The sequence below is a fragment of the Carlito syrichta genome, unplaced genomic scaffold, assembly GCF_000164805.1.
Source record: "Carlito syrichta isolate Samal-C Ts95f unplaced genomic scaffold, Tarsius_syrichta-2.0.1 Scaffold288962, whole genome shotgun sequence".
NCBI classification, from domain to species: domain Eukaryota; kingdom Metazoa; phylum Chordata; class Mammalia; order Primates; family Tarsiidae; genus Carlito; species Carlito syrichta.
Genome location: NW_007233058.1, coordinates 71,534 through 83,487, shown reverse-complemented (window position 1 = coordinate 83,487; position 11,954 = coordinate 71,534). Strand labels below are relative to the sequence as shown.

Here is an 11,954-nt window from a genome sequence, read left to right as displayed (position 1 = left end):
GAGACTCCAACTCAAAAAAAAAAAAAAAAAGTCTTTATTTGCCAGGTTCAGTGGCTCACACCTGTAATCCCAGCACTTTGGGAGGCCAAGGCAAGAGGACTGCCAGAGCCCAGAGGTTCAAGACCAGCCTGGGCAACATGGTGAGACCTTGTCTCTACAATAAATCAAAAAATTAGCTGGGCATTGTGGCACTCGCCTGTAGTTCCAGCTACTTGGAAGGCTGAGGCGGAAGGATCGCCTGAGCCTACCAGATCGAGGCTGCTGTGGCTGTGAGCATGCCACTGCAATCCAGCCTGGGTGACAAAATGAGACTCTGACTCAAAAAAAGTTTTTACTTTATTTGATGAATAATGACTTAAGCATAACTTCTATGTAAAGACAGTACCGGAAATGAATTGAATCTATAATTTACAAAGTAGAACTCATGGGTGTACACATGTATATATTCCTTTGATGGACCATATAGCTCCATTTCCAGGAGAGCCTTGCCTGGCAAACCCTGCCTTGCCTAGGTTAGATCTGCCACATCCAAGTAACATGTAGAGTCAGATTGTTGCAAGAGTTGATCATCAACTTCTTAAATGTTTTTCATCAATGCCAAGTTTATCTAGTCATTTAATAATTCCTGTTGTTAAAAACATGATTATATCAATAGTCATATCAATTATATGCCAATCACTGAAGAGAACTCATGAAAAAACTAAAGTCTATGGATTACATTTTTGTTGGCTGGTTGATTTTATTTTATGATTAAGAAGAGAGGGTTGTATGTCAAGATTCGATAGCATTTCACTGCAGTTTTCAGTAAGTATGTTCAGAGCTAAAATATGATGCAAATTTTGATATTATGGGCTATAACTTTTTACCTGGTATTGCTCACTATCTGGGTTTATTAATAACTCTTGAAAGCATGTAGCAATGTCAAATTTCCAAATGGAGAAATTTTAGATATTCAAGATTCTGTTTTCTATGGAAAAATAATGCTAAAATTATTTATAAGTCTTTTTTCTTTTCTTTATGTTAGAGAATTTTATGAGGGTCTGATCTACTTAAATTCCTTGAAATATTTAGCTTCTTTCAAATAGCACATGTCCATAATTAAATAATTTCTAAAATTCCAGAAATGAAAAAGGGGCTGGGTGACACCTGGAGGGACCTACAAAATGCGGCAGTGTATGGACAGCTTCCTACTCAGGAAAAGTTTTTCCATCCAGTGAAGATCTACTAACTAGACAGCATATTTAAGGTGACATTAGACATGGAGAATTTTAAGGGGTAACTTTTAATGTCAATACTTTTAAATTTCTATAAAATGGAAATATTAAAATTTCCCTAAAAAAATTAAAAGATAAGGAACATGGAGCCCTGGGTTCAAGGTGTCCTCCCTGGTTCTGTGCTGAGTGGATCTTGAGTCTGGGAGCAGGATGTGGCCCCTGGGCTGTGCTGCTCACTGGACCATGCTTCCTCTCAGGCTATTTTAAGGGTAACACTCAATCTCCCAGGTCAGTTGACATTTACTTTTCATTTGGGACTTCTCTAAGGGGGACACTACCCTTTATAATGAACAGAAAATCTCAATGATGTGAATGAAACTGAATACTCACGTGAGCTGTGATGAGCTTCCTTTGTCTCTGGGGGTCTGGAAACTCTTCCCCGAAGCACAAGGTCACCTGGAATCTTGGTAGAGGGCGGCTGTGGTGGGCAAATGCCTGCAGCTCTAGAAAAGCCCCCAAGAGGGGGTAAAAAAAAACCCATGCTCAGAAACCCTCATCCTAATACTTTAAACAGGAAGCAAGAGCACACTGAGACTGAAGACTGAAGGGTAACGGGGGGGGTGGCCTGAACATGCGGACCTCAGATACAAGTCCCATGCACAGGTTCACACTGGGGCTTCCCCTGGCAGATGCGCAGTTTCCATTGATCCTTCAAAGGGCGTCTGGCCTACTGCTTTGCAGTACTGGGCCCCTGAGGATGCACAAAGAAGCAGACAGGAGTGAAGTTGGGAGAAAAAGAACAAGGAATGCAGATGTGTTAAAGAGCAAGTTGTGCAAAGAAAAAATTTTCACTGAAAAAAACCAGAATGTTCTGACATCCCAGCATTATTTTAAAGCCTCATCCCCCAACTACAGAGCCCACATAATCTAGTATCTGTGATACCGAGGACATCTACATACCCTAGGCACCACAGAAAATGTTTAACATCAACTGAGCACCAGCAAGCAGCAGCTGTGTCCCATTGCACACAGGTCTGACCCTTAAACTGTGTGGTTGTGAGTGGACTTCATGCCCACCTCTCGGGACAGAAAGATTACTGGAGATGAGCAGGGCAATGGTGACACCACTGGCCTCACTCCTGGGGACAGACACATCCTTAAGGCACCATTCCTATCTGAAGGATACAAAACAGATTGGAGCGTTGTTGAAAAGACATGCCCAATCCCTGAGGTTACCCACGCACGAGGTGACTCTTGTCTGTAGCTACAGTAAAATGTTCTGTCTGCAAGAAAAAAGTATGTACACAGGAGCTGCTGAGGTGTCTCAGCTTCTGCAGAACAGCTTTGCGGATGAATCCTTATCAGATGTGCACCCTCAAGCTCGCGCCTCGGGGCTGTCCCTAAGTGCCGTGCAAATCCTGAATGGGTAGATATCAAAGATTTCCACTGTTCTCTTCAACTGAAAAAAAAGTTTCTAGCTAGCTCAAAGGATTATTTGACTTCCTGCTTTTTTTTTTTTCCAGAATTCAAATCAAGCCCAAATGACTTAGTCAGAATGTGTAATATATGTTCACACTACCATGGTCTGAGACCACACCTACACAAGCTCACCAGGGTGGCAAGCTGGCACAATCCTCTGAAAAAAAGTCATGCCTCAAACTCTTGATAACACAAGAACATTCACGGGACTCCTTCATTATACACATACTGGTCTACACAGCTGCAGTTTCTAAGTTCACAGCACCCTTCTTTAACCTCAGCGAGTCTCTGAGGTGAGAGGCTGCACTGGGCAAAAGTCCGCAGTTACAGAGGAAGGAAAAGATCAAGAGACCTCTTGCTCACAGATAGGTATTAAATTCTAGGCCAGTGAATCCATAGCCGAGGAGGCTCACAGGTACCCTTTCTTGCCCATGCTCCTGTCTCACACAGTGCACCTGACTCAAATGCACCTCATGTCTTAGTCACAACAGGGGGAGGGAGGTTCTCCCCTCCTAAGGCAGCAAGAGATACTCAGAGAAGCAAGTACCAGTTTCTGCGGATGCTTTAATTGGAATGCCCTCCCCCTGTGGTGTCTTCTGAAACCAAAGATGCCAAGATTCAGAGACTGAACAAACTGAGACTCAGTAGGGCCCAGCCTCCTGGACACATGCGAGCCCTTCAGGCATACATAGGAGATGCCCTTCAGTGGCTCTTCATTCTTCCTCGTCACCCCCCACCCCCTCCCCTGCACCACACTTGCCCCACAGTGGATAGGAGAGAAGCTTGGATGGTTTCCTTTGTTTGGAACGAGGGCATTCACCCCCAGGTGCCTCCCTCACCTGCTGCTGCCTCAGGGAACCCAACAGTCTCCCTCTTCCTTTTGTCAGCCTCTGTGTTAGTTATCTAGGGACATATTTGCCTTGGGTGCCACAACTTGGATAAGCTTACACAAATGTGGGCCACTGAAACCCAAAAGGCTGAGCAGAAGCTGGCTGTGCCAGAACACATAGGTGCTTCATGCTCTTATTTCAAATGAACCAAATAGAGATGCACGTGCAGAAAGGGAGGTGCATGGAGAACCACAGCCTCAGGGTGTTTCTGAAGGGCCCTCTTGAAGTCACAGGTATGGGACATGGCAGAGGAAGCACTGGCATGCATTGGCAGGTCAAGCAGCTCTTCTCCCAGGAGGCCCTCACCTGGACAGCTCAGTGAGTCCTCTGGGTGAAGCCCCAAGAATAACCTGGCTCATGGCTCCATAGAAGCCAGCCTAGGACTCATAGACTCATCATGAAATCAGAACTAGGGAAAGAAAACTTATTGGTTCTGAAAAATAAGATTGGAAACAATCATATCACAAAGACAATTCAAAGTGCCCTCATAGCTTCCCAAGCAAAATCAGGCCAGCACACTCCATCCTTGGCCCCACCTGGGCAGCATCTGCCTTAGAGTGACATATCTCACAACTAAGAATATTCATGAGCTACTCCTTGCCCTTACAGTTTTTCTAGGGGTCTGAGAAGAGCTGCTGCATCAGCAGACATGCTCACCGAGATCATACTCCCATAAAGGGCACCTGACTATTGGGTGAAACCCAGAATCACAAGATGTTCTGGGCCATCCAATCTGTACCCCCTCGGTGGCTCTCTGTGAATGTGGAGGGGTCAAGACAGAGGCAGGTGGGAGACCTATGCTGGGATCGGCTGACACACTCTGGGGTTCTCAAAAGAAAGACCTCAGCCTGGGTGGGAGGCCCTGTTATTTCTGCCCCTGTGCAGGCCATGACTACCTACCTGACAAAAACTGCTGCGTGTCGAAGAGCTTGCAGGTTTGGTCTCTCTCCAGTTTGTTGGGTCGGTCGCTGCACAGGGCCAGAGGCCCATCCCAGTAGACCCTGCTCTGGCACAGTCTCTTAGCGTACAGCCCATCAGGGGCCATCCAGAGGACCACACCCCTCTCCATGTGGCTCAGCAACTTCTCGATATTCTTCCGCTGGCTGTTGTCCTCTGGGTAGGGGAACAGCACCTGGTCCAGGCTGCTGGCATCATACGTGTGTCCATGGGAGATCCGACAGCCCTCAGGGCTAGACGTGGTCAGCTCCTTCACCAGGATTTCCCGGTAGTACAGACAGATGTGCATCCGGCAGTCTGCAGAACAGAACTCTGGAGTAAGTGCTAAGGGACAAGGACACCACAACGACATGCCCAGAACAGAGCACATATGGCAGGACACCAGTGTCTCCAGATGCTCGTGAAAGAGTAGCAAGTTCCAGGGTCAGGAAAGTCTAGGAAATGCCATGGAGATTCACAGACAGGGAGGACCCAGCTAGCGCACAGAGAAGATCCAGGAAAGAAAATGATGTAATCTGTCCAAACCAGCATCTTCTAAATTGATGTAGCCACAAACTCTTTTTTTTTTGGGGGGGGGGGGAACACACATATATTTCATTAATTTTCTGCAAAATATGTGTAGAGAGAACCACTGTTAAGAAATGAACTTGCCTTGCTAAGACATTTTTTTTTTTTTGGATGATGATGATGATAGCGGTGACAACATTTATATCTAAATACTAAGTCATGTGCCACTGATTAGAGTTCATCTTTAAGAAAACCAATTTTGATTTTGGAAGAGATGAACCAAAGCAAAAATGTATAAAGGTATTTCAGGACAAAAGCAAGTATGTCCACACATTTGAAACTTCTTTAATATATCAACATTATGTCATTTAGGTTATTTATATATATACATTGAAGGATGCGCACTAAGGCCTTAATGGTGATCTCTGGGCGGTGGAATGTGATGTTTTTATTTTCTATTTTTATTTTTCTGACTTTAAAATTAGATTTTTGCACTGAACATGTGCTGCTTTTATCATAAAGTTAATTCTTCCAAAAAGAAAGAAATCAATGAGAAAAATGCTCTAAGAGTTAATGTAAAGTCTGCTGGAATTCTCACTAGACTTTGTGTTTAAGTTTGAAAGGAACTCTAAAACTGTGCTTTCTAAAACTTCAAATAAAGTGAATCCATTTACAAAACTTTTGTTGATTTTAAAAGTCCCTTTAAAATATCCCCCACAGGCCAAAGGGATCAAATTCAGTGTGCCAAGCTCCTGAGCTAGACTGAAGGGAGAGACCTGGCCTGTAGACTGCAGGAACCCAAAGGAACAGACTCACAGTTCTTTGATAAATGTTCAAGACTGACAGTTAATCTGCATTATATGAACCGAAAAAAGAAACCCACAGAACCCTCTTATTCCTCAGTGGCAGGTCTTGAGTCCTCACCCACATCACAATCTTAGTCCTTCACTCCAACACTCTGCTGACTGCGAGTCAGAGAGTGCACATGCAAGTGGGTGTCGGCCATCTGAGGTGACTGTCAGGGCAGGTTTCATTTCATTTAATGTCATCAGAAATCACGAGGTTGTAGAGATATAAATAGCTGTTTATTTCTTACTCTTCAGGCACCCACGCAAGTCTTAGGTGCAAAGAAAAAGGTTTGCAAGCTTCTAAAAACAAACACTAGTCTCCTTGATTGCCCCTTCTCCCAAAGGCATCCTCAGGTGTTCAGGAGCCTCTCAGAACCAGAAAGCGCTAGGAGCTACAACTCTCGCTTCCCTGAAACACCTAGAATTTTGTTCATATTTTCTGTGGCTGACTTTTAAAAAAGCCAGGGGCAAGGTGAAAATTTCAAACCTTAAGCTGTTTGTTTTTAATATAAATACAAATGCTACTTAAAAACACTGTAAAAGTACTGTCTAAAAAACAAACATATATCACATATGCATGGCACCTTGAGGTGCCTTCCTTACAGCAGGTAAAATCTCTGTGGTTCACATATGCATGGCACCTTGAGGTGCCTTCCTTACAGCAGGTAAAATGAATTCACTTTTTTTTTTTTTTAAGAAATGAATCTTAAAAAATTATGTTGACTCCATATGTGTTTGTAAGCTGTATTAAAGTTCAGAGGAAAACCAAAGTGCACATGACTTTCAGGCATACAAACATTATGGAGACAAGGGATCAGATCTCGTGTCCCCTGAACTAATGTACCCAGGGAGCAGCGAGGGGGCCTGTGGATGGCTAAACTTGAAGGGATGGCCAGATCCTCAAAATAAGAAGCCTTTGCATGTCTCTCAGAAATCACTCTTATGAGTATTGACTGAAGAGGGGTGCTTGGAAAGGAAACTAGTGTCTCACGTTCCTGGAAATGCAAAGAGCTGCCAAGGACTCAGGCAGTGATTGGAGCCGTCCTAGCATCACAAGTTAGTCTCTCAAAGCGGTGACACCCAGGAAGGGCACAGGATGCACCGACACCCACTCCAGACCCCAGGAGGAGAAAAGCAAGTGTCTAAATCTCATCTAATCTAACAGAAGATGGTGGGGAGCAGAGGCTAGCCTCCCATGGTTCCTCCAGAACCAAATGCTGCACTCACCTGAGAGCGCCAAAGCTTCAGCAGACCTTATGCTTGGCTCTGTGGGGATTCCAGGAGCCTGGGACTCAGGTGGGGCACAAGCATAAAAGGTTCCTGTCACCTGGCAACCTGCATTTGCAAATGAAAATCAGATGATGTCTACATAGAGGCCAAAGGCTGGACGGCCAATGGGGTATGCATGAAGCCTGGGATGAAAGGGCCAGTGCCTTCCCGCCTTTCCACCCACTCCCAGCAAGGCCAGCTGGCAGGGCACATGCCTGTGAGGCAAAGACAAGCCCCAGACCAGAGGAAAGACCAAAGCTGAAGAGGTAAGGAGTCCTTGCAGAGCTCTGAAAAGAAACTCAAAGCTCTGGCTCCAAAGTCCACAAACAAACTGATGCTCAGAGAGATGGAGTAATGTGTCCCCTGTCCACATGGCAAGTTCACAGCAGAGCTGTAAGCCCAGGTCTACATGAGTTCTGACACCAAAAAGCCCAGTTAAAAACTGACGTGTTGCTTAGTCCGTGTTTATTTTTCTTGCTGCTCCCGGGTTTGGGAGCAAACTGAGTCATGTGTCCTGGAGAAAGTGTTGCATCAAACACGAACAGAGAAAGAGCATGGAACAGAACACCCAATTCTGCTGGTACTTTACTTAGTGTTACCTGTGCTTCAAAATCTATCCATTCCATCTTCTTGCATGCTTTTAAACTGTCTCTTTGCAGTGGTTATTGGTTTAGTAGAGCTGGAGCCCTGGACACAGGTCTGAATTTCAGAAACTGCTTTAATGTTAGCTGATTCCTCCACTGCGATGTGGGAAAGCAGCCCTTGCTGCAAGCCACCCTTTCTGTAAATGTGCCCCTCATCATAGACATGAAATTATGGTGCCTTTCTCCAGTATGTGAAGCCACAGATTCTTGGAAAAAAGGTCAACTGGCCACACTATGAAGGAGCAAATATATTCCTAGCACACCCGGAAGGATCCGTGTGTGGATCCATCTAACACTTGATAAAATAACTAATTCCAATGTCCTGAGACCTTACATTTTGCTTTGCTGAACTCACCCTGTGAAATCCTCCCAGCACCTGCAGATAAGTGCCTCTGGTGTCCGGGCACTTATATAATCTTGTATCTAATCTCCCGGGTCCCAGCAGGAGCCAGGTGCCTGTGGAGACATCTCTTGTGTTTTCTTGGTGCTTGTCCACCCCTTCTTATTACCACCTTTTACAACAAGACACACTTCTGGGCAAGAGAAGTAAACCAGATCAGAAATTTTCTGTGTCCCTACTTACATTCTGTGAGCTTCCCTGGGGCAGCTTTTGGCTGCCTAGAGTGATCTCTGTGGTGGTTAAATAAGAGTCCACAGAAGGCAGTGCCCAGTATGGATCCTGAGAAGCCCTACTCTGTCTCTGCCCACACCAGGGTTTCCCAGTAGCCTCTAAGATGGGACATAAGCTGCAGTGTGGCCCAGGAGAACAGACCAGGATTCCCTGTAGCCTGTGGCCAGGTTAGCACTTCTGTTTCATGCCCCGGAGCCCCCTTACCATTTTCACAAGCCGGGCCTTGCCAGTGGTGGCTTCGGGGTCCAAACGTCATAGGACATTGATATGGCATTTCTGGGTGCGGCTGATCAGGGACATAATCCCGCCAGCTGCGATCGAGGGTTGGCATCACATAGTTATGAACCTGCTGAAGGAACACAGGGGAAGCTGAGGTAAAGCCCTCGGCATGGGGAACAGAGGGGGTGCATTTGTCTCCTTCCAAACTCCTCAGGAAGTCCATTATTAGGCTGGTGGCCAGATCATTTTATCATCTAAAGAGACTCAGGGGACACTGGCTGTGAGGATCAGCACAACGGAGACACTGTTGTAAGGTTTCAAGGAAAGCTTCATCATATGGCTCAACCTGGCACCGAAAGCACTGCAGGGGAATCTGCCTTTTTCCACCCACCAAAGTGGATAAAACAAAGCTGTCATTCATATCAGGAGAGCCCGAGGAGGTCAGCTGTCCTGTGGTTTCACATGATAGAGCACCACTTCCAAAGCCTTCCACTTCCACGAAAGGTCTGTTTCCCAGAAGACTTGAGAAGCCATGGAAGAAGTGGATTTCGGCGGGCAGACACACCCAGCCCTCCCCTACGTCAGACCAGCCACAGCAGCATGTGGAGAGCCAGACGTGCCTTCAGTGACCAGGACTTGCATTGTCACTGCTCTAGTCACAGCAAATCTTGAGTCTTGCTACCTTGCCTGGTGTTTTCCCCCTGGGTGGGCCACTGGCTCACTCGGCCTCACCAGCCCGCCCCCACCACCATCCCTAGGAAGCCTGGCACCTCCACTGTTACCTGAGCAGGGAGGGAGGTGTAGGGAGTTGCCATGGAGTAGGAGTGGCTCATGGACATCTGTGGATCCTCCAGAGTGAGCTGCTTCACTCCTGCGTGTTTGGGGAAAAGAGAAATTGACTTAATGTTCAACCTAAGAAAAATACCTGTGTTTAATTCTTCGAATGCAAAACACACTGTTGACAAATAAAGCATTTTTGACAACTCCCTTGGGCTGTCACTTGCTCATGCCATTAAACTGACTTTTCTACAAGGTCTGATCCTACAGGGCAAGTAGAGAAATAAATAAACAACTGTGGCAAATGTGCCTTGTGACATAAAGTTCTGCATCAGCCAAATGTTTCCCAAGTGAGGTTACCTATGGGATTTGTTTAAAATGCAGAGTCCTGGGCTCTGCTCCAGACACACTGTTCAGAATCTTGGAAAGAGGGACTCAAGAATCTGAATTTTAATACCTCAGCTGACCATGTCTCAAAAGTCGACATGTTTATTGCCATAAATAGTAACGATGGATGGATATGGCTTCCCTCCTACAAAAACGTGACTCACTAAAGACTATTAGCTAAGTAAAGCTTTCAGGAGTGTTTCAGTTTTGCTTTTTGTTTTTTTGAAATATTGCCTATATACATTCAATGCACACACACACACACACACACACACACACACACACACACACTAAGGCTCAGAGTGTGAGAAATTCTCAGATGCTGATGATACCACAAGAATTTCAACTCATGGCCCAGGTGACCTGGACAAGCAAGCTGCTGGGAGTGACCATGAGGGAGAAGGAAGGCAGGCAGTAAAGGAGAAAAAATAGAAAGAGACCCTCAGAATGAAATTCAGGCACCACAAGCATGGGGCTGCCTCTTACCTTTCTTGGCTCCCTCGGGAACAATCCTATAGACCTTGTAAGGGTCTGAGATGTCCAGCTGGCTCCTCTCCACCAGCTCCTCGAAGTCGTTGCTCTTGTTCAGAGCACATCGTAAGCGTGTCTTCCAGGTTGGGGGGTCAGGCTTATCAATGCCTTCTCGGAACTTTCCTTTAAATAGTGCCCAGGCCTGGAGGGAAGGATGAGAGAAGTCAAACTTGGGTCTTTTAGAAAAGCATCTGGGAATTGTCTTTCTAAAAGAATTCAAGGTATCAGGTGCTCAGACTCACACAGTTGCTCAAAATGCATAAAGAGACACTAGGTGTTCCCCAGGCAAAATACTCTCCTCCTCCTCCCCCTAAACCGCATCATTGCCTGGTTGGCAGAGATGTTTTCTGGGTACTTATAGAAGATGGAGTGAGATGCAGAGGTGCCTAGAGTGGCCTCTATCCACCCAGCATTTGAGGCAAGCTTGCCTGAGACAAGAGACAGAGCTGTGGTGTGAGCCGCCACCCACAGGGGATATCTGGACAGTCACACACAAGCTGAGGTAGTCTGAAGCAAATTCCCGGAGGAAGTCCCCTTCCCTGTTCTGCCCACAAGTGGGGGCTAGGCAATGAGGCACAGTTCACTGGGTAACCTGCCCTGGGAGACAAAATCACAGTGAGGACACACACATGTGCACATATACCAGGCAGGCACACACATGCACACACACCAGATGGGCATGCATGGGTACACACACACACACACACACACACACACACACCAGATGGTCATGCACGCACCCACGTGCACACAGAGCTACCAGGTAGGCACACACACATGCATACACAGGTCAAGGTAGAGAGAAAGATCCAGAGAAAGACCCAAACGGAAATAGGGACAGAGAGGGACAGAGAGAGACAGAGAGAGAGAAGAGGAGAGACAAATGGAAAGAGAGAGAGAGGAGAGACACACAGAGAGGGAGAGAGAGCCAGAGAGAGACACAGAGACATCGAGAGAGTCAAGAGAGGGAAGGAGGGGGAGAGAGAGAGAGAAAGAGAAGAGGAGAGTAGAGGAGGGGAAGTGAGGGGAGGGGAGAGAAAGAGAGACAGAAAGAAAAAAGAGAGAGGAGAGATAGAGAGAAAGAGAGAGGAGAGACACACACACACAGAGAGACAGAGAGCGACGAAGAGAGACAGAGAGAGAAGAGAGGGAGGAGGGGTAGAGAGATATAAAGAGGAGAGGAGTGGCGGGAAGGGAAGGGGAGGGAAGGGAAGAGAGAGACAGAAAGGAGAAGAGAGGAGAGGAGACATAAATGGAGAGAGAGAGAGAGAGAGAGAGAGACAGAGACAGAGATAGCAAGAAGCAGAGATGGAAGCCCAAAACAGCGTTATAAGGAGAAGAGGCTGAACCAAAGGGAAAAATCCAGAGGGAGAAACTCAGAGAGAAAAACAGCAAAACAGAGACGCAGACAGAAACGGAGGCGTGTTCCAGACACTCGCGGGTGCCCCCAGAGACAGAGGCACCGACAAGGGAGGCGGCAAGGAGCAAGGACGGGGGCGAGGCTCCAGTGGAAGCAGGGAACGCCGAGAGCCTCCGGCCCTCGAAGGCCGCGCGGGGCAGAGCCCCGGGGCTCCCGGCTCGCCGGGCCGCGTTCCGCGGAG

The 11,954-nt window shown here is 46.7% G+C and overlaps 1 protein-coding gene across 1 annotated transcript in view; it reads right to left on the bottom strand.

Annotated features, from left to right (window-relative positions):
• The window catches only part of IRF4 (interferon regulatory factor 4), a 14,489-nt gene that overhangs the window by 853 nt on the left and 1,682 nt on the right, over positions 1-11,954 (bottom strand). The window contains exons 3-8 of the mRNA XM_008054024.2: positions 10,309-10,495; positions 9,441-9,529; positions 8,644-8,788; positions 7,123-7,230; positions 4,484-4,837; positions 1,605-1,717 (exon numbers count right to left, since the gene is read on the bottom strand). Of these exons, the coding sequence (XP_008052215.2) occupies positions 1,605-1,717; positions 4,484-4,837; positions 7,123-7,230; positions 8,644-8,788; positions 9,441-9,529; positions 10,309-10,495 (996 nt within the window). The remainder of the gene's footprint in view (positions 1-1,604; positions 1,718-4,483; positions 4,838-7,122; positions 7,231-8,643; positions 8,789-9,440; positions 9,530-10,308; positions 10,496-11,954) is intronic.